The 24,259-nt window shown below is 34.1% G+C and overlaps 1 protein-coding gene across 1 annotated transcript; it reads right to left on the bottom strand.

Moving 5' to 3' along the window:
• LOC109726749 (serine carboxypeptidase-like 20) lies at positions 242 to 22,735 on the bottom strand. The gene is made up of 12 exons (XM_020256535.1): positions 22,468 to 22,735; positions 17,575 to 17,723; positions 16,711 to 16,790; positions 12,641 to 12,763; positions 10,900 to 11,002; positions 9,993 to 10,030; positions 9,767 to 9,868; positions 7,441 to 7,521; positions 6,881 to 7,024; positions 6,651 to 6,719; positions 1,762 to 1,883; positions 242 to 359 (listed from the first exon to the last, which is right to left on the bottom strand). The coding sequence occupies exons 1-12, from the start codon at positions 22,632 to 22,634 to the stop codon at positions 242 to 244; spliced, it is 1,296 nt and encodes a 431-aa protein (XP_020112124.1). The 5' UTR covers positions 22,635 to 22,735.

The following is a 24,259-nucleotide window of genomic DNA, read 5'->3' as shown; positions in this document are numbered from 1 at the left end:
CCTGTCAAATTATAAATAAACTGTCATATTTTAATGTGCTAATCAAGAATTAGCAGGTAACAATTTGTTGCATTTTTTAGACTTTAAAATATACATATATATTATTATATGGTTATTACTTACTTTAAGTGTTGCAAATAATAAATTATTTTCATAACGAACTGCATAGCTGTAAAAAAAAAAATAGTCACATGAATAAGATGAGTAAAAGAAAAAAGACTGAATTAGAAGCAAAAAAAATTTACCCAGCTATTCGATCATCCACGAACCACGGGTGCCACTTCTCAATCTCTGAATAGTTTAAAGTTTTGATCCATTCAAGTGTTGCGGTATAAGGAAGGATCATATCATGATCCCCACTAAATGGCAAAAAATAAATTTATATTACTTAATTAAAAATCAATTTAAAACTGAGAAAATCATGAAAAAATTATCCTAATTTAATTATAATATATCAATTATAGTATATAGATGCAAGTTTTCAAACTTTTGGATCAACAAAAGATAAGCAGATTGAGTAATGCAATCTTTCATATTAATCAAACTTTAGCTAAAGTAAAATTAATATTTTGAAAATTAGTATAAATAATGTGTAAAATAATCGAATAAATCTTTTGGGATCATCAAAAGAGCAATAAGTAATATAATCATATATTATAATAGTTTTACAAACTATTGTTGAATGACTAGCTAATACAGGAGAGTATTAATATGAAAAACTAATTCAATTATGACAACAAATATCATTACAATTGTATTTTGACAATTTTTCCAATTTAGAGCTTTGGGGACATCATAAGATAAAAAATTGCTTGTCTTCTAGTGGCTTAGACTACTCATTTCATAATTTTGTCATACAAAAGTTGCAAATATATTAAATTAAAAGCAGCTTATAAATCTGTAAACCTATTATTATAAATAGAGAATTAAATTAAATATAAACTAAATGTGACATTTATATCTTGTCCATATATGGCCTTGTTTTGAATTTATAAAACACTTCTTACTGCGAAACTTTTCTATTTCAAATCTTCTAAAAATTGCCAACATTATTTTATACTCAAAGTTCCCAAATAAAATTTACATTCATTGCACTCTATTCTCTTTAGAAAACCTTCCAAATCTTCTAGCAAATGAGGTCAACTTCAAATTATAAGTAGTTTTTATGTGGAAACCTATGGGTGCATGATAAACTTTATTACACATATGCAACGAATAGAACAATACCTAAATTGCAATAATAATAAACAATTACTACCTTAAACACTTTTTGCTTTTAGCTTGCAATGCTTGTTGGATAGATGGTATTTACAAAACTGCATAATAACCCGAAGCCTCCTTTTGATATCGGTTAGAATTACTTTACTAGATCTTTTCATGAGAATTGTAAATATAATTTTTACCAGATTTAAAGTTAGTCAGTTAGACGTATTCATAAATATTGCTAGATAATAAATTTTTAAATCAATATAAAATATTCAACATTGAACTTAAAACTATATGGTGATCTTCGTGACAATGTTTTTTCAATAAGCATGCCTAAATTGTATTTGTCATGCTTCTGTTCATTAGTTATTAGTTAGAATCCGATCGTATTAATATTTTGAAAATTTTTGTGGCCTAACAAAATTATCCTTGCTCTACTTTTTGATATTTTTTTTAATACTTCATAGCGCACTCGAATTTATGCATTATATACAAAGTTATATTAATTGATTTGTTAGAAACGAAAAGAAATCTTCATGTACATTACATACATACCTATAGAAAAATGCTCGACACCCTTTAGATGTGAGATTCAAATGATATTGTGTCAAACTCAAAACGTTTCTTTGATATTGGATACGCTTTGAACATCTTTCCCATGGTCCTGATACTTCAATCTGAAAATTAAATTCATGATTATCACAAAACGCCCTATTACCATTAAAAACAACATTGAATTCTACTTTTGAATATAGCTATACATAAAGAAATACAATATGAGTTTCCGACGAGAATAGCAAAAGTCAGATACTTTACTGAGATATTTTTAAATTTTTAATAGGGGCCTTTAGTAAGTACTTTGCATTCGAAATTGGTGTATGTTGCTTCATTATTGTCGAAAGATTTCATTCAGAAAATACCTTCGACATTTATTATAAACCTTGACTTAATCTAAAAATACACATTAGTTTGTTCCGAGATACAGTGTAAGAGCGTAGTTTTTAAATTTTTTTTAATAATTTTGATTGTTTCTCAGTTTGTTTCGAGACCTTCGGCTGAAATTAACAAATTTCAATGTATTTAGATATACGAATATGTCATGTTAATCAACATAATTTTAACGTACCGACCATCCGTAGCGCAAGTGGCAAAGGGCTTGGGCCTTGGAATCCTAGTTGATTCACATTTCTAGCTAAGTTTATTTCTAAAATGAAATAAACGAAATGGGTAGCATGCTACCTATCTCTCTGAAAAAAACAAAAAAACATAATTTTGACGTTTTTATCCCAGAATCAAATCATTAGAAAGTATAAAAAACATATATATATTATTAATTAATTAAAAATATATATATATTATTAATTAATTAAAATATATATATATTATTAATTAATTAATTGTTTAGTCTAGATATTCTAATATAGAATTTCAACAATATTTACTCCCCATTTCAAATGAACTTTTTTTAGCAAAATTCTTATTTTTATTGTTGAGTCTCAATAGCCAACTACTCTCCATTTCTCTTAAATCTTTTTAAGTGAAAACATCTTGAGAAATTTACAAGATGATTCGCCTAAAGAAAAACACCATATATAGGTGTTTTAGGCATCCCTAGGGTTTATACTTTTTATTATTGTAACGACCCGACCCGCTAGCAATAATAACTCATTAGGCGAAATCCACTGGCCCAAACCTAGTTATTATTACTAGGATGAAATCCTCTCATATATCCAATGACAACCCCATTCCCATCCGATATGAGACTATTGGGGTGTCACAGACTCCCCCCGTTTAGACCCCGACGTACTCGCCAACTGTAACGTATCGAAACCCGAAAACGATAATCGAACCTTAATCAAATTGGTTAAAGTGTCGAGAGAAATGTATTGGTGAGTTCCATTTTGCATTCCAACACGTTTGGAAGGGCAAAAATGAGTTAAAGAGGTATTAGTATGAGTTTGGCATCGATCGGCGCGTAGTAGAGTCGAATCGGAGCCAAACCTGAAATCTGGAGCATTGTGTACCGGTACGCCATGATGGCTGTACCGGTACAGCAAGCGACCCGAGCACTGGTTGCTCTCGGGTTTGAGTCTGCGTGAAGGTGTACCGGTACGGGACCCGTGTACCGGTACACAAACTGCGCAACCGAGAGGGTCTGCTCTTGGGTTTGGGCTTCTGCGCAGGCCCGTACCGGTACACAAATCCGTGTACCGGTACACAGGGGCTCTGGCAGCAGGGGTGAAGTCTGCTACAGAATTAAGTTGAGGGGCCTAATTGCAAATGTCACAACATGTTATTTGGCCTATTCCTCTCCCATTTTCACAGCAAAACCCATCTCCTCTCCTCTCCCTCTGATTTCCTCTCTTTCCCTCTCTAAAAGCTTGGGCTAGGGCTTGGAGAAGAAGGAGAAAAGCTTGGAGAAGGTGGATTTGGAGGCTTGGGTGGCTCTAGAAGCTCTCCAACAAGAAGGCTTGGGTGGAGCTTGGGCAAAGGTGAGTCCTTATGCAAAAATGAGTTTAGGGTTTGGGTTTAGACCTTAGATTTTTGGGTTTTGATCTCTCTACAAGTGAGGAAACCCTCTAGGGACCTTGAAACCATGAAATCCATGGTTGTCTTGGACCCCTCTCATGGTGGATCTCTAGGGCTCAAAGTAGATGCCCTAGGGATGGTTCTAAAAGCTTGAAAACCTTATTAGAGAGCTTCCCATGTGTATCTAAGCTTTCTTTTGCTTAGCAATGAGATCAATTTAGGGGAAATGCAAAAATGGCATGTTAGGGCATCCCAAAGAGGGGTTTTGCCCAAGTGAGGTTTCGATCTATTTTGATCGTGTAGAAACCTAATTGAGGGTATTTTAAACGCGTTGGAACGCTCGGTTCGACAATCCGACGAGTGTGCGCAAAGTTATTTACAAAAACATCGTTTTCCGTACAGATAGCCGCAGCACGCGGATTAGGGCTTCGAAAATTCCAAGAAATTCACTGTAGCATCCTTGTAACCATCTAAGGTGGGTGGTGCATTCCAAGGACATCGGAAATCCTTTTATGTCTAAAGCGTCATATTTGAGCATATGTACTTATATTGAGCATGTTGTATAGTAGGGTTAATTGTAAATTTCTATTGCATGACATGAGTTTTAATGCTTGAAAAATAGTAGTAAATGAATGAGAATTGGTAACCCTATATATGCATGACAAAGGACAAGAACCTAGAAGGGTTAGTAAACAAATGTGACATGTTGACATAGACATAAAGTGTGGCATGAGTACAAGAACATAGCACCTAGAAAACAAGTGTGGCATCAATGACAAAGAACAAGATCAAGTAGTGTACATGACACTAGTAGAGGTTAGAGAATGCAAGTGAATTGGGTTAGTGACATTATGACAAATGCACCTTAGAGTTAAGGGTCATATGAACATGGTTCTCCTTGGAGTCAAGGAATGGATTGAACTTGGAATCCTTAAAGTTAAGGATTGATCGTACTCACCTAATAGTCCTGCTCGAGGGCGGTAGCTCCCCCTCGGGCGATGTGCTCCGGAGTTGTCATCACTGCGTCGTAGCGGTTATCTCCCCAGAGGGCGGTCCCGTCGGGTCGTAGCGGTTATCTCCCCGACAATAGGGATTTGGGTTGGTGAGTTTGTGAGGGCGAAACCTACGGGCTAGCCATGAGATTGGGTAATGAAAAGTTAATCTTGCATTCATCATGAGCATTCTATCGAGCATAGTTTTATTTATCGTTCAGGCATATTAGCTGCATTTGTTAGTTGGTTATTATCTATTCTTTCTTCTATTATGCCTGATTAGACCTAGTGGGATAGTCGTGGTTGGTTGCCGAACCCACTGGAAACTTTGTTGTAGTTCTCACCCCACTATTTCCACAGAGCCGGGACCGAGCGAGCCGGCAGATGATCGCGGTAAGGGCATCGCGCCCTAGGTAGAGACCGCCCGAGATGGATTCCATTTTGTAGTTGCATACCCTTTACTATCATCTTTTGTATTTGATGATTTTAGTATTATGAACTTGCTTTAATGAATGATGTAAAGGATATTTACCTTAAATGTCAAAAGTTATATTTTGGGAGAAATGAGATGTAAAAAAAAATGATGCAAGAATGTGACAGAACTTGATTATAGTTGGATACATGTATGTGATTTAAATTTAGTCATATTACTTGTATACTGAATGGTTAATTCCTTCACCTTGGCTATTGCCTGTTCTCGTGCAAGCCATTGTGTATACTTCCGCTTATGCAAATTTGCACTCTATTGATACTTGTGTTGAGCCTTGGGCGGACGGGGAAAACTCTGTCCGTTCGGCGTCTGTCGACGCTCTCGAACCGGCCAAAAGGGATCGGGCTCGGGGCGTGACACCAACCCTAAACAAACACACATCCCAGGATCACCAGGCGATATGAGACTTGCCTCGCTAGCCTTGTCATTCCGACCCTGACTTCGCATATCATTCATCGCCCCTAGCTTAGTCTGTCATTCCAACCTTGACTCGGCCAAGACTCATCTCACATTTTCGGCTGGTGAACCAGCTATGATACCAAATGTAACGATCCGACCCACCAGTAATAATAACTCGTTGGACCAAAACCATCGACTCAAAATGCTTAAGCCCGGTTATTATTATTATGATTGAGTTCTCTTATATACCCAATGAAAACCCCATTTTCATCCGATGTGAGACTATTGGGGTGTCACAGTTATCTTGGTAATCATATTATTGTCATTAGTGAACTTAAAATAATGAAGCATATAACACCCCAATAGTCTCCTACATCGAATGAAACCGGGGTTGTGATTAGAAATAGAAGGCACCATGGATTCTAGAACTAATAATTAGGCTTAAGTATTTGGGACCAGTGGTTTGGATCCAACCAGTTATTATTGCTAGTGGGTCAAGTTGTTATATTTGGTATTAGAGAAGATTCACCAGCTAGATATGTGGGGTAAGCCTCACATCGCTTGGTGATCTTAAGCTATGTGTGTTTGGATTGACGAGGACATTAGGACCTAAATGGGGTGAGTATTAATGAGGACGTCAGGATCTAGACTTGGTAAGTCTGTGATACCCCAGTAGTCCCATATTGAATGAGAACGGAGTTGCAGTTAGGAATATAAGGCACCATGGACCCTAATGATAATAATTGGACTTAAACATTTTGAACCGATTGGACCAACAAGTTATTATTGCTAGTGTGTCTGATCGTTGTAAAGTATTTCATTATTTTTGTAGATCTAATACATAGTTTCACAAGATGAAATACCATGTTTACAAAGTCTCCATTTTGTTAATTGACCTACTTAAAACTGATCTCACTCTAACAAGTATTAGATCAATATTTTATTGTAAAAGCTATACCATTATTATTCTCAGTGATAATAGATGTAATATGCAATTTAACACATTTTGCAATTAATAAATTAAAATCCCTTACTGGCTTCGCATGGAGATCTTCCCTTGTAGTTCTCAAGTTGAAGAGCCTTTGTGGCGTTACTTCAAAACTCTGTTACCAAAATAATTAGACTATCAACAAATATATTTGAAAAAAAAGCATTTCATAATGTTTCATAATGTTTAAGGTGAAATTCCTAAATTATAGAGCGAAAAAAAACTATATAAAAACTATATTTTATCATCGAGTAATTTGTAAAACATCGTACTAACGTGACAATATATGTCATAATTTTCTCCTTCGGAGAGGGTATCGAACATTTTTGTAGATTCATATCCAGTAGTTTCCATGCATGTTTCCAATCCATACTGACATGGTGCACAAAGAATATGCTCTTTGTTAACATCCTTGGTTAGCTGCATGCAAAAAAACAGATATATAATTAAATTAATATAATAAAAATTTATATATCAAACCTAAAATTTTCTTTTACAAACCATTTAGTGTTTGATAAAATATTTTATTATTTGATAGAATATTTTTTAAAATTCTTTTTGTTAACAATTCAACTCTAATAGAATTTGATAAAATTTTCTAAAAACACTTTTTCAAATCCAAAAGAGTATAAGATTGAGTAGGAAAATCAAAATTGTTGAAACGAAAGTACCTATTTCAAAATCGCAAAAGTTCATGTAACACCAATACATTTTTACCAAAGCATTCTAAATTAACGATAAATTTCGAATAAAAATTTTGGCTTTCCATTAATATTATTTTACTTAGGTTATCTTTAAAAAAAAAAAAACTGCATGATTTAAAATCTCACTCTTACCATATGAAAATTTTCTAAGTTCCTCAAGCATTCCGGATGATCGTTATCCCAATATTTGCCACCACAAGAGCTAGCCAAATTCTATTCATGAGTTATTAGTAAAGAAACATATAAGCTCTATTGCCATATAGTCAACTTTTGCTATAGATTGCAACGCATAATATATAAAATTAAAGTTTATTATGTGAATAATCAATTTGTTTTAATTTACTATCTAGAATGAATTTTTGCTAAGTTTCTAACCCTCAATAGACCACGTAACAAATTCACATTGTGTGGTTGATTCTAACAAATTATTGTTCATATAGTAAGTCGTAGCTTTTTAAATTTAATATGACAATTTAAAATTAGAAAAATTTAAATGGATTTGAAATTATTTTTCTTATTAATAGAGAAAAAAGTAATGGTGATGTGTGTCGGATCGTAGACGCTAACCATTAATCCCAAAAGCTCTTGCTGTTAGAAATATACTACCAATTCACTTAAAGCGTATAGTCATAGCACACCCACGAGTCGGGTTTTGATTGTAACTCGGCCCAACCAACCTCACGCTATTTTGAACATGGCTCGACCTAACCTGACCTCCCGTTATAAGACAAGATGCTGGCCATCGAATCCGTGACCTCTAGCTCTAATATCACTCGTCGAATCGTTGGCATTAACCATTAATCCCAAAGGCTCTAATTGTTAGAAGAGAAATGATTCGGTACTTTTTTAAAAAAAAAATAAAAAAGATCTTAACCGTTGATTAATAGAGGGTAAAAATGTAACTTTAATACTTAGCAGGTAAAAGGATTATTTTATTCAAGGTTAGTTTGGTAATTAAATAATACAATATTTAAAGAAACTTTTAATTAATTGAGGTCCTAAATTTATGCATTAATTAACACTAATTTAGGAAATTAATTGATTAACCAAATTTATGCAATTATTAGGCATTAATTTAGGAATCTACTTTAAATGTTTTAGTGTTTCTCAAATTATGCATTAATTTAAATTATAGAAATTTTAGAAATAGTTTTATTTCTAAATACGATGAATTTAAATTTTAAAAATTAAATACTTAAAATTTAAAAGTGAAATTTAAATTAGAGGAATTTCATATTACTATTTAAAAACTAAATTTCTACCAAGATTTAAAATACAGTTTATTCGCACCAGTTTAAAACGTAATGCATAAAAAACTTAGAGAGTAAGATTTCTACAACTAGATTTCTCTAGAGGAATTTCATATTACTATTTAAATTTTAAATTCAATGATTTAAAAACTAGATTGAACCGATTGATTTGACTGATCAGACTTTGACCTATTCTATCAAGAATCTGATTTTAACCTATTGAACCGAATAACATTAAGAACAATTTGGAACCGGTAAAGATAATAAATATTTTAAACAGAATGATAATTTAACTGTTAGAGCTAATAAATATTTTAAATATAATTTTAAACATATAAATTAAAAAGATTAGAATTATTGGTGAGAAAAAAAATAGTTAGGAATTTGAATTCGAATCTGACTAACAATCACAAAACTTATTTCCGAACTCGACGGATTTCAAAAATCCATATCCAAATTCAAAACTGACCAATTTTTCGAAACCCAAAACCAAACCTAAACCAGAAGACTAGAATTCAAACAATTATTTCTGTTTACCATATTTCAAAGTATTTATATGAAACTTAAATTTTTAAAATATAAATTTGAATATAATATTAAATTTTAAATTTAAAAGTGAAATTTAAATTAGAGGAATTTCATATTACTATTTAAAGTTTAAATTCAATGATCATATTGTCAAATCATTTGAAAATTTTCTTATATAAAATGCTAAATTATGAAAGGAAAGATAGAGAGAGAAAAAGGAAACAAAGAAAAAATAAAAATTTTGAAAATATAGTAGATGTAAAATGACTAAATTGCTCATGTATTAAAAGACAAAAATATTCTTTTTTGAGGTACCTGGTAACCGGTACCTGTCCCAAAGTGACCTGCTATTGCAGGTCACAATTTAAAAAAAAACTAAATCTGAGCCGTTGAATACGCGTGAATGAACGGTAACCAAAAAAAGAAAAGTATAGAAGCATTACTCTTGTTAGAAATATATAGCTAATTCACTTAAAAGTGTATAAACACAACGCCAATGGGTTTCTATTGTGATTCGGCCCAATTCGCCCCTAGTCATTTGGAATATAACTCAACCTAATTAACCTAACCTCCCACTACAGGATAGAATGCTGACCCATTTAAACCAACAATATGAATAAAAATAAAAATAAAATGTCATAAATGAATGTAGTATCATTATTTGATTACAAAGAAATGACCTTATATAGCTCATCTGATATGAGTCCGAGCTGATATGCATAAGTCACTGCTGCGTTATTCTCTATGTTTATGTCAATTGCAGCGTTTCCTAGTGAGTAACCCTAAGATCACCAAATATATATATAAATGATTGGATAAGTCAAAAAATATAGAGAAAAAACGATAGAGATTTATCACTTAATTTTTTTTTTTTGGAACTTAGGAAACAAAAATTCTAAAACATACCTTAAAGTTTAACTTCGTTCTAATACCTTCTTCATTTCCTGACAAAAGATAAGTATGCATGTACAAAAATTGTAAACATCACGAATTTTAAAGAAATTGTTAGTTGTTACCATCATATAAGCAATGTAGATTTCATCGCGTGCACTAAACTCATAAAACTTTTAAAGCATGTGGATTTAATAGAAACTTTCGGTTACGGGGTGTTTGGTCGTACATAAAACTGTGAACCATGGTTTTTTGTAGAAAATATTTTTAGTGGGAAAAAAAGTTTTATGTTTCGTAATATTTGGTTTGTAGGAAAAAAAAAGAAGTAATTTTTCATGAATATTTATTTGGTTGAGAGGAAAAAATTCACATTTATTTAGTTTGGTGAAAAGAAATGAAGGAAAAAGGATTTAGGCAGCTTGAGTTTTCGTTTTCCGTCGAAAATCGGTGGAAAACAAAACACTCCATTTTTCTCAAATCTATAAAAATAGTTTTTCGAAAATTTTCTTTACGGCTAAACAAACACACAAAAAATAATATTTCAAGCCGAAAAGTAAATTCGGTATAGTTTACGGCCAAACAAACACACCCTTATTTGAAAATAACTACTATATGTTCGACAGATTGGATTGCATTACCCAATCTTTCAATTTATTTGATATGAGATTATTGTCCACACCCAATGCATCCATACATCTACACACCACGCTTTTATCATGATTTAATCTGCACTTTGTCACTTTAGCCAAAGTTCGGTACATTACAGGACAAAATAATTGAACGAACGTCAAGTAGTAGAATCAAAATTGTTCGAGTTTCAAATTTCCTTTTGAAGAGACCACAATTTAGATTATTTTCGTATATGTTTGCCTAAATCTTTTGAAATAAGAGTTGAATGTAATGCATCATTAAATATGTTTACCATTCATTATCTCTTGTGCGAGCATTGGCACTACCACACCACTGTAGGAGCACCCAGCCAAGTAGAAAGGATTTAAGATGAACTCAGAATACTTGGAGAACCACTAAAAAGAAAAAACCGAAAATATTAGTTAAACAATTCCACTTATTAAACAAATTCTTTTTTAAATATCAGTCCTTGAAATCATATTTTCTTGCACACAGGTTTCTCAAAGTTTACTATTTGCATGATAGTCTTTTACATCACTGTGATTTTAGGGCTATCAATGAGCTAAACAAAAGCGAGTTAGGACCGACTCGTATTCGTTCGTTTATTAAACGAGCTGAACACGAGCTGCATGGCTCGTTAAAATATAGAGCTGAAAAATCTAGCTCATGTTCGTCTCATTTATTAACGAGCCGAACGCAAGTTGGCTCGCAAACAACAAACTAGATAAATTGGGTAGAAATTGAGTGTCTTAATTTATCTTCTATTTGAATTTCTTCTCTTTGAATTTCTTCCTAATTTTTTTTCTCTCTCTCACCCTAAATGCCCATTGAAATTAATGGATGGTTAGGAACTTAGGAGCACAAAAGTTACTGTGCTCCTAATAGCGTCGTAGTAGCCCTGCTCTCTCACTCTCTCTCTCTTTCTCTCTCTCTCTCTCTCTCTCTCTCTCTCTCTCTCTCTCTCTCTATATATATATATATATATAAATAATGAGGCTACTATACTATCTATAGTATCGGAGCTCATGTACTATAGTCTTGTTTTCGATCATAGGGTATTCAAATCAAAGATCCACACCGTCAAATATGATCTGAGGTATATGAAGTTCTTAGGAATAAAATTTTAATTTTTTTCAACATCGTTTACTCAGTAAATAAATCATGTAAAAAGAATGGTGGAAATTAAATAATCTTTAAAATTTGAGGATAGGACTTTTGAACTCAAGATCAAGGATGTTGACCTTGATTTGGATAATTTAAAATATTTTCTATCAAAATTTGAATAAATTTAGAATCTTCTACACCGTTAAACTGCAAATTCGCCATAGTAACTATTGAGAATTGATAAATTTGAAATGGTTTGATCATAAAGTAACTATGTAGAAAAAATATAAAATTTTATTTCTAAAAATTTCAAATACCTTATATCAGTTTTAATAGTGTGGATCGTTGATTTGAACATCCTATGATCGAAAACGAGACTATAATACCGAAGGCCCTGTATACATATATATATTCAAGCTATATCGAGCTGAACATAAGTGAGTTGACTCTAGTTCGTGCTCGGCTTGTTAAGATTTCGAGATAAAATTTCAACCGTATTCAACTTGTTTATTAAATGAGCAATCGGTTTCGAGTTAATTTCGAGCCGAACACAAGCTGCCCACCAATAGCGAGCTGGATTGCCAGCCCCATTGCGATTAGTGTGTACTAGTACTACGAAGTTTTTCTAATCCAGCTGACTAAATGAATAATGCCCATTTGCCTTTAGTATATTTTCTCTATTCTCTTCTCTCTAANCTCTCTAACCATCTATATATATATATATTCTCCAAATACTTTTGTGACGTATTAGTACATTTCTTAAAAAATATTATTAAGAATAAATTAGGGAACTAGCAAGGCAATTGATGATGATTTAGGGACTATCATGCAAAGCAAGTTTTGAGGGACTTATATGAAATACTAAAATATTTTTGTGACGAAATTGCAAAGAAATGTTAACGAAATAAGACAATGATCATAAATCTAACATTTATTATGAAGTCATATAAATCCAATACTGTTTTAGTGTCATCTGTGACATAATCTTCTTCTTTGTCTGCATAAGAATACCCTGTCCCTGCTGGAGAATCCACGAAAATTATGCTGGATACCTTGAAACACATTAAAGAATCAATCTTTTAACAAACTTATAGTATAAAGAACTTTAGCCAAACAGACAAAATGAATATAAGAGTTGTATGACATATGATTAGAAAGAGTTCGGGAGAGTAAAAGATAATCTAGAATGATTTCTGCCGAAAGCGAAACGAAAATGAAAATTTTGAAAATTTCTATGAATTAAGTACCCTAAAATGTTTATTGTTAATAATTCGGCTGAAAATTAACAGTGGAAAAAATTATGAAACTTTGTGAAGTCCCTGGTTTTAATTTATTGGGACTAAATTTAAAGTTCCATCATTCAGATATCCGAGCAGTGAAAATGAAGCGTATCCATAATCTATAGAAAATTCTATTTGGTAGGATTTTTGGTGGTCAAAAGTGGTCCAAATCCAAAAAGTTATAGTAAATTACTACTAATTAATTTTAGTTGAGTGTCTGTGCAATTCGAGCCTAAACTGACATTCTGAAAGACTCCAAATAAGCTCCTTAGGTCAGAATTGGACTAAAATTGCAATTTCTCATACGTGCAGGTGTTTCCTGCAAAATGGGCTAATCTTTTCTTTTTCCGCAGCGGACCACTCTTTCCCTTTCTCATTTCCTTTCTCCCCACTAAAAATTGATGCAAAAATCATGAAAAAAAAATGGCAAAAAATTGTAGTATACTAAATTTTGTAAATTGCAAAGATTCAGTGTAGAATGGCCTTTGATGCCATTTGTGAGGTTTTGGAAGAATTGAGTTGAATTGAAACTGATTTGGTATGAAAATGGCACGAAAAATAAAGTTCCAAAACTAAACCTATAGGTTGGCCATTTCTCCGAACTACAAAAAAAAAAAATGCCTATGCCAATGCTTTCTACAGTCAAAATTTTACTGATGCACCGACCGTCCCTAACGCAAGTGGCAAAAAGGGCTTGGTGGTTGGTACCCGAGACCTAAGTTCGAATCCAAATTAATTTATATTTTCAGCTAAATTTTTTTTTAAATAAAATAAACGAAACGGATAGCATACTATCTTTCTCTTTAAAAAAAAAAAAAATTATCGGTACTAGGTTTAGGGTCGCTATTTATAAGGCGGGAAACAAAACAAAAGCTTACTAATTAATTATTATTAAAATCCCCCTGCCCCTTTTTTATTAGGCTTTTCATCTCCCTCCACTCTCTCCCCCCACCCAAAACAAAGGTTTGCCCGCCTCTTTTGAATACATGCCTTCCTCGCGTCGTCGTCGCCACCGTGTCCCTCCAAGTCGGCGCACCGCCTTCTAAACCCTTCTTCGGCGAGTTGTTGCCGGAGACCGGCAACAACTCCCCGGTCTCCGGCGGCGAAGGAGGAAGGCAAGCAGGGAGGAGGATTTTGACATCGACGCCTCGAGAAGAATCCACTTGTTTTCTGGTTTGTTTTTTTTTTCTTTTTTTTTTAATCCATTATTTTTGGTTCTAAGTTTAAATACCAAGTTTGGGAGGCATGGAGAATGCGCGATTCAACCCATTTCTTGGAATTGGATGGTAGGTTAGGAGTTTTTCCTGTGAGATGTAGATTTTAATTTGTGTTTGAGTTTAGATTTGGAGGAGAGGAATGCGTTTTGGAAATTTTAGAGTTCTTCTGTGTAGCTATGGTTGGAGAGAATATTTTGATGAAAAATGTTAGCAATAGGATCATTTGCTTAGTAACAAGGGAAATCTATATGCTGTTCCATGACTATCCAAATAATCTCTAAAGTGTCCCGAACTTTTCATTTTCTCACGTGAATCTCTTAACCCTGATATTTCTTTGATAAAATTCCATAGTAAACATCTCCCAGTGACGATATCTTGCAAAACTTGAATACCTGTACTAAAGTTTAGGGGCAACCGGTACTTGATAGGAATTTCAACGGGAGAACATTTAGGTCCTGCTGAACTCTGCCTGAAGCGGTACCCGAGGTAGAGTACCATATTTCTTGAGCTATTTTTGTTGTTGTAACTCTTGAGTTTTGTGGAACTTCGAGGTGTACCGGCACTAAGAGGAAGTTCTAGTACTCAAGGTCGAGTATCGTTACTCACCTATATACAGGCTGGATTTCGAGGGGATAATGTTGCAACTATAAGTACCCTAATCTCTCTTTCCCTTTCCCTTATTTCTCGCAAGAAAACACTCTCTCCACCTTCTCTATTATCTTCTTCTTCCTTCCTCTCTCCACTATTTGTTTTCTCTCTTAAATCTCCACTTCCACTTCCTCTCTCATTTTGCAAGCTCAACCTCATCCCATGCTTGGAGTTGGAGTAAGAAAAGTGGTGGAAGAGTTCATGGAGAGCCCAACCCTAGATCCAAAAACTTGAATCTAGAAAATAGAGTTTGGAAGAAGTGAGTTCTTGTTCCTTTCAACTTTAAATAGTCTAGTTTTGAAAGTTTTTAAAAAATTTGTGGAACATGGATTTTAGGGTTTAGATTTGGAACTTTTATTAAGAAGACTTCTAGATAAAATTGATAGGTTACAAACCCTCTTATAGGATTGTTTGGTGGACTCAACAACTTCATTTGGATTTTCGACGATCTTCTCTTTAGAATCGATGGGTTTTGAGTCTCCGAAATTGGTGATCTTTCTCTATATCTTCTACCTCTTGTTTATAGTTATCTTTCTACTTTATGTTGCATGAGAAATCTTAGTTCAAGTAGAAATTTTCTATTATTTAATGATTTATGGACATAAGTAGAAAACCCTTGTTTCCAAGGTCGAACATGATGGAAGATCTATATGTGCATGCTTTGTAATTGTTGGTTATTTATTCTCTTTGATGAAACACACTTAGAGAGCATGTCATAGTGGCGTAATAACAATTGGATATGTAATATAACATGTAGAGCTCGAATCATGAAAACACACATTAAATATTCAACAAAATGCTAATATAGATAGAAAACCTTCATATGTGTTTCCATTGTGGCATAGTAAGTTGATTATGTGATTATAGTTTGCAATAGCCAAGGTGAGCTTAATGAGCACTTAACTTGTGAGGGTTGCTTCTTACAAGTAGTGGTCCTTCGGACGTATAGTCTAGTGATAATGCAATTGTTCCCCTTCCCCTAGTTGTTGATTATCGATATGGATTCGTGTGTAACTGTTTGACATCCAATTAGGCAAGATGCAAGCTTAAATGGACTTTGTATTGGTCGAAATAATTAGTTAATGAGTAGTCAACTTATAATCATGTAAACTGATGCATATAGAGATAATGATTGACATACTGTGCTATTGTAGAGGCACGATAGTTGATTTTTCGTGTTATAAGTATATGTTGTTTTAGTACCTTGTATTTCATTCTTCAGTATTATGCTTCTAATAGATCTAGTGGATAAAGCACTTTGCATAGCGATTGTATCTATTAAAAACTATTTTATGTAGTTCTCACGCCCCTATGTTGCTTGATTTTTAGTGTTCCTTCTTTCTCTATACGTGATTGTGGTAAGGGTGTTGTGCTATAGCTAGCTCCCCAACCATCATTTTGTGTTACTGTTTGAGGTGAAACCCTATGTAGAACTTTGTCATTTGATAGAGTTGTAATATTTTGATCAAATTTGTAGTAGTTTGTTTGGAACTTGGTTGTAATAGAATAGTAGCATTATCCTTTGATACTCAACTCATATGAAACTCTTGTTTCTTGCATGAATTGGTTATTGTTATTTGTCATGTGTGAAGGGGGAGTCCTATGCACATGGCAAATCTTGGTACGCCACTGGGGCTACTTTCGGTCAAGCCTCGGGCGTGACAAATACAAATGTAATTATTGTAAAACATACAAATGTGCAAAGAATACAGATATATCAGTGGTTAAGAAAATAATAGAATGACATATTTTTTGTGTTTTATAAAGGAAATGGTATTTTTGTTATTTGTAATGTTTAATACAGTAAAATAATAGTAACAATACTTTATGCATAAAACCTAAAGTATAACATACCTTTGTCCATGAGAAAGGATTTCGCTTAATCATTCCAAGATCTTTAACATGAATAGGATTATCCATTATCTTAAAGGGACCTGATCAATTCAATCAAGCCATGTGATATTGTGAATGTAAAATTAAGGGTTAATATGGTAAGTTTAAGATTAAAAATATCAAATAAATTTTATTCATGCACTTTTATGCAAAATGACAATGTTCCCCGGATATTAACAACTTAATATCTCTAATATAATATTATCATTTTGGAATTTAGTCTTATATATCTATACAAAAATTATAATATTCTAATTAGTTATGAGTAAAATAGCAAATTATGCTCATATGAAAATATTCAATTTTATTAGTATACTAGAGAGAGCAGGGCTACTATGCTATTAGCATATTAGAGAGAGCAGGGCTACTATGCTATTAGCATACTAGAGAGAGAGCAGGGCTACTATGCTATTAGCATACTAGAGAGAGAGAGCATGGCTACTATGCTATTAGGAGCACAGCAGCCTTTGTGCTCCTAAATTCCTAATCATCTATCAATTTCAATGGGCGATTAGGTTGATAGAGAGAAGAAAAATTATGAAGAAATTCAAAGAGAAGAGAAATTAAGACACTCAATTTCTCCCCAATTTCTCTCCTCTCTCTCTCACCCTAACCACCCATCGAAATTGATGAATGGTTATAAATTTAGAAGCAGTACGATATGGGAAAAAAAAACTATCTTCTGTAATATGGTTCGCCATGATTCAACCCGGTTAAAACCTCTTCTAAACCTTTTACATTACTAGTTTGATTGCTAAGTTAGTTTTTAGAACATTGATGAAAACAAAGAAAGAAAATAAGTAAAATATGAGTTACAGGTCCTACCCATTAACTGCACAAGTCCGCTAAATGCTGAACATCCAGGACCTCCATTTATCCATAAAGTAATAGGATCTTCAATAGGATTTCTTTCCGAAAGAGCAAAATAGTAGTATATATGTCTTCTTGGAAATTCGCTACCAACTGTAATATACCTGTAAAAAAAATATGATTAAGTAATAAATGCTACTAGATAATTGTTATGACAAAAGCCAAGTGAACCAAATTTGTCCACTATAAAATACTAAATAATCAAGAAATTCAGGTGGTAGCATCCAACATATGTCCTCAAGTGAAAACAAAGTGAAGCTTCCAATAAAATCAAAAGCGAAGGAGAAACGATGTCCGCCTCTCAGTAAATTTTACCGTTCTAATATATGAAATGCTCTTTTGTTTAGGGAACTCATCAAAAAGGCAAGAAAGTATAATTGTGGTGTACTGAATCTTGACAAATAGGCAAGGTTGTAGTATGAGTTATTAGTTAACATGTTTTTAGAATTCTGAACTAAGTTGGAATTGTTTTAGCACAAAATTGACGCGTAAACGAGTCAAGAACTAGATTCTGGACTAATTTGAGTATTTGGTGACTATTCGGATGCCTGAAAAGTGATTAGGGCGCCCAATAGTACTATTTCGGGCTGAGGTGACTTTGGACCTCACTTGAGGGCGCCCAATAGGGTGGATCCATATGTGTTCCAAGCCTTGATGTGGGCACCCGATTTTAGGTATTGTAGCAGTTCGAAAAGTAGGTGAAGTTGATTTGACTTGTTTCAGGGTGCACTTGTGTGCAAGGTGACTTAGCAAGAATTCGGGTGCAGGGTCCGGGCGCCCAAACTAGTTCTACGCATAATTACAACGAGATCAGTCAGTCAAGTGCACGAGGGTATGTCCGAAATACCTCGAATTTGAGGTTTTGAGCGCTCAAAAGATGGTTTCGGGTGCCCAAAACATCAGATTTTGGCTGAGATTGGAATATTTGATACACTGAGGGCCTTTTTTGCATTGTGGACTTACATATTTTGGACAAGATCTTCTTTGTCATTTCTTCTTCTCTACTTCGATCCTTCGTTTCATGCTAAAGAGAGAGGAGGGAGAAAGGGGTGACTGGAGACGATTGACGACACACGCCCATTTTCTCCTTCACATTGTATTGAAGATTGGTATCAAATATTTTATTAAGTTGATTGGGATTTTCAAGGCATGATTTTCACAATAGATGATAGGGATCTACTGTATTTTAGGAGCAGGATTCTTTAGAATTTTTGCTGTGGGTTTTTTGTCGGATTCCCTATTGGAGTGGGTGCCGTTGAGGAGGTCCGAGTGCATCGTTCTCTACCATCTTAGAGCTATTCTTCTAGGTGGGTTCCATGTTCCCAAAAACAGTGTACTACCTAATGTTAAGCAACTTCAAGTTTTCCTTTGAGTTGATGTGCGTGAGAAACCTAATGTTAAGCACCTTAAAGATTTTGGTTCTACTTGTTATGTTCATTTTCCAAATATCCTAAAGTTAAGAAGTGTGTTTTCATTAACTATGTCAAAAGAAAGAAAGGATGGAACTGCATATAGGGAACCAGAGACTAAAAAGCAAGGATTTAAGTGTCGTGGCACGGAGTAGTGCCGGAAACTCGCTGGCACGGTGCGTGCCGGGTCGTGCCGATACGTGCCAGTCATAAAAAATTCATATGTGCCGACACATAATAGCATGAAATATTTATTTTCTTTAGCAACAAAATATTTTATCTTTTTATTACGTATTTTTATCAAATCTTTTGAACTTTATTGAGAAAATTACTTACTAATTTAAAGAATAGAGGGTTTTGAGTTGTGCCATTGGCACGGGGGCTGTATCGTGCCGATATATCTTGTTGGCACGATACGGCACGATAGATACAGTCCGTGCCGATGGGCATTTAAATCTTGCTAAAAAGTCTGTGGTCTTAAGGGATGTGGTATTTGATGAGTTATCTTCTTACTACCTTTCTCAATTCACTTCAATGATGGAGGTGACGAGTCATACGCAAGTAGAGACTGTGCCTCAATTAAGCAAAAACAAGCGAGTTCTCTCTAGTGCTCCTCTATTGGCTACTTCGGTTTCTATGTTGGAAGGGGAGCGAAATCCAAGGGGATTCATGATAACGAAGAACATCAAGTAGAAGTTCAAGAAAAGGAGGTGCTATCACTTCGGCATTCACAAAAGAAAATTGTGAAGTTGGCTCCCTACTGGTATATTGCTTGTCCTATTGATGAGCTTGAATCTTCTTATTTTAGAAAAGCACATGGTGTGAAAGAATAGCATAATGCTATGGATGAAAAAATGAGGGCATTATCAAGAACGAAATGTGGTATCTTATTCCAAAATCTAGAGATGTGGAGCAAATCATTTACAAATGGGTTTACAAAGTGAAGCACAACGAAGCTTGACTTGTATCGAGAGGGTTTTCACCAAAGTATGGTGAAGATTATGAAGAAACCTCCAACCCCATTGCTTAAATGACTTTCATTCGCATGGTGATTTCTTTTGCCACTAGTCTTAATTGAAAGCTATGACAATTTGACATGAAGAATGTATTCTTATAAGGTAAGATTAACAAAAACATCTACATAGAACAACCCCTGGACTATATTTTGGAAATTCATCCAGTGTTTGCATGCTCAATAAGGCTCTTTATGGGTTGAAACAAGCGCCAAGGGCATAGCACGGTAAAATTGCCGAGTATTTAGAATTTCGTGGTTAGTTTGCATCTAATTCCAATTCTAGCTTGTTTATCAAGAAAGTTGGGAGTTTACATATTATTGTTCTCTTTTATGCGGACGACATGATCATCACCGATATTATACTAATGGAGAATTTGCACGACTTCGGGTCAAGCTCTCTATTTGGCTCGAAATAAAGGACTTAGGTGAGCTTCACCATTTTCTTGGGTTGGAGGTGGAGAAAGTGGAGAATGAGATTTTTCTTCCATCAAAGGCTATGCTCAAAACATTGTTTGAAGGTTTGGCATAATAAGTGGGAAGTGATGCTCTACTCCACTTGATACCAATATAAAGTTATGGCAAGATGAAGGCAAGCTTCTCCCAAACCATCAACCATACTAGGCACTTGTTGGAAGTCTTATTTACTTGACTATAACAAGATCAGACGTTGCATTTGTCGTCGGTCTTGTGAGACATTACATGCAATCCCCAGGAAGCCTCACTTCGAATTAGCAAAGTAGATACTAACATATGGTTATTATACTCTTGATTTTGGCTTCCTTTTCAAGAATGGAGTTTCTTTTATATTGCAAGGTTATGCAGATGCAAGAGGGGATTTGGGTGATCGACGATCTTCATCGGGCTATATATTTACATATGCATCTACGGCTATCTTTTAGTGTAGCAAAAAACAAGACTCAGTGTCACTCTTCACTATGAAGGCCAAATACAAGGCATCATCATTGACTGCTCAAGAATGTGTTTGGGTGCAGCTGTTTGTCGAGGATGTCATTCATCAATTCCTACTCCTACCACAATTCATGGTGACAATCAAAGTGCAATAAAACTTGCATCCAATCAATTTGTCACGTGCACTCAAACCATATTGAGATAGAGCATCACTTCATCCGTGAGAATGTTTTTCAAAACATTATTCATGTATTGGTTGTTCAAAGCAAGGACAATTGTGTGGATACCTTCACCAAATCGCTTTCGAAAGGACTATTCAAACTAGAAAGCTCGGATCATCTCCAAAAACTCACTTTAAAGGTGAGTGTCAAACTTTTAAAGTGAATTTTATTTTCTTTTGTTTAAGTAAATTATGTACTTGCATGCGTTCTTATAATTTCTTCTTGCAACTCACATGATCCAAAACCATTCATGCATGCGGACTTCAACTATATATGTATTCTAATACTCAACAACTATTCATAATTATGCCATCTTTTCCAACATTTATACACCCTTTCATATTCCTATTTCTTAAATCTTCGAGTCAAGAGCCAATTCTCTTGAACCCACCAATTCCCTTATTAGTTTATACAAGCAGCAATCATGCACTCTATATGAGAACACATGCACTTAGTAATATTTAACCACCTTTGTAGACTTAGCTTAGATGTGTAAGAGTCTTTCTATTTCAATAAAAAAAAAGGGCCAAATTACATAAAACTCTCATGTCAAAACCCGATTTTTCACTTTCCCCTCCTGTCATTTAAAAACCTACACTCTGCCCCCTTGTAAAATGAAAAATGTTCACTTTACTCCTGCCATTAGTAATCCGTTAGGGTTTCGTTTATAAAATATTATTATATAATAATTTTTTATACCAAAAATGTCCTCGGCTTCTTTCCTGTAAATAAGATGAGGGGCAAAATGATGAGGGACAAAATGGTCATTTTATCATCACAGTTCACACCGTACCCCCTTGTGAACATTTTTTATTTTACAAGGGGACAAAGTGTAGGTTTTTAAATGACAGGAGAGAAAAGTGAAAAATCGGATTTTGACAAAGGGTTTTCTGTAATTTAACAAAAAAAAGAAAAGTTGTTACTTAGTTCTCCGTTGCTCTTGTCCTACCTTCTCTAGTGTAGTGTAGATCTTGGGCTAGTGGTATTCTTGTCCCCCTATCTGAGAAGTGATCGAGTTCCGAACCGGCAGATTTCGCTATTTCTCTAGAGCTATTTACAATAAACTATTTCAAATTTTCCAATATCTACTCTTTATAATTGGATCAAAAGGGCTTCAAAATCGTATTTTGCCTCCCCACCCACTACAATCGAAGCTTCAGTCTTTCTGATTTGCCAAAAACTCAATTGCAGTTAATTGTGATTGAAGAAAACCCTAAACCAGTGTGATGCTAAATAGACTCCAATTATAGCAAAACATGCAGATACTATTCTTTTCTAGTAATATTACTCTTACCCCGCGTAGTGCTTGGAAGGAAGCTCGCCATCGAACCCCGGAAATTTCTTTACTTCTGTACGGCTAGCTTTCGTAGCTTTCGTAAGAAGCAAAAGCAGAAGCAGAAGCGAAAGCAAAAGCACTTCTAAGATGCTATGCATTGTGGAGATGAGAGAGCTTGGAGACATGTTGCCTCTACCTTTCTTCTAAGAAGATGAGTATGAGGTAATGTGAGGGGAATTGAGACCATAAAAAAGTGAGCAAGAAGTAGAACAGGAAAGGTTTCACGTTTGGTTTATGCATATGAGACAAAATACTATACGTAATGAAAAATTATTACCTGCACTTAGTGCATTAATTACTATGTATATTTAGATGTGATTTAATTCAAAATCAATCTACTAAACCACTAGTAGAAGTTTCATTATAAGGTATTCGGTAGCCGATCATGAGGTCAAAGGTACGAACATCCATGTGTGCTGAAATTCGGGGCTCATGGTGTTTTGTAAGGCATACGGTACTTGCAGTATCAAAAAGAAATAAAATATAAGAATTTAAAGGCTAAAATGCAAATAATCATTCTCTCAAAAAATTAAAACTTTTTAGCTTATAGTGTTAAAAAAATAGTGAAATGACCAAATATGCTTTCATTTTTTATTTATTTATTTTTCTTAAAGGGGTATGAAGTTCATAATTTGTTTTATCTGACAGGTTAAATGCTGACGATATAAGTTTTTTAGGAAAGTAAAGTGCATATTTTTTTTTTATTTAAGTGGTTAAGTACAATTTCAATAATTATTATTGATAAATAGTTATTAATTTTTGTATATCAGTAGATTCTAATAATGTTGCATGATACGTACACTCGGTGCAGGCAATAACTTTTCTTTTTAAAAAATGACTAGATGAGCTGGCTTTGCATCTCTTATTATCAAAATTGGAGTATATACAATGAGTGTACAAGGTTACCATATTACACTAATTAGTTTGTTTCTATTTTGGGATTGATGATGCATCTACATTAATTCTTGCATATATATATATATATATATATATATATATATATATATATATATATATATATATATATATATAAAATTGAAGAGTGTTAAATGAGTGAACTTTGGTGATTCACCTAGAGTTTTATTTTAAGCAAGTATTACTTCTAATGATGTATAGTCTTTTTGTGTGCATAAATATCTTATTTGTTTTTTTTTTTGTTTTATTAATTCATGGAAAAGGTAGTAATATGCAGATGAGAAGTTAGATTTGATCCGTATAGCGGCATAGCGTTATGTCGATTTAGTTGTTTTTCCCAACAGAGAAATCGTTTTGGTAGTGGAATTTAGTAATTTCAAAATTAAAGACTCAAAATATTGCAAGCGAAGTAGTGTCACGCTCTGAGCTATAGCGGAAGCATTCCCGGGCATGTGCACGACTTACCATATGTACAAGGAATTAACCCCTGTACTTACAAAGTGTCAACTAACAACTAATACATTCGACTCATATGTAACAAGTATATATGAGAAAACATAAGAGTTGGATATCAAAAGCAAAAAGATAATTATTCTGTTACAACCGAGGTTACACTCTCCAAGCAAAATATATAATCCAAAAACTCCACCTCCACTATCAACTTTTCTTCTATCTTCGATGAAGAAGGATGTGACCTTTCCTCCCTTCACGCTTCCTTTTCGGTAGAAGAAGTGAAGTCGGCTATTTTTTCTTGTTCACCGGACAAGGCCCCGGGACCGGACGGTTTCCCTTTGCTTTTCTACCACCGCTTCTAGTCGCTTCTGAAGAATGACGT

Source organism: Ananas comosus, linkage group 21, assembly GCF_001540865.1.
Source record: "Ananas comosus cultivar F153 linkage group 21, ASM154086v1, whole genome shotgun sequence".
In the NCBI taxonomy this organism is placed as follows: Eukaryota; Viridiplantae; Streptophyta; class Magnoliopsida; order Poales; family Bromeliaceae; genus Ananas; species Ananas comosus.
This window is presented reverse-complemented; position numbering and strand designations above follow the sequence as displayed.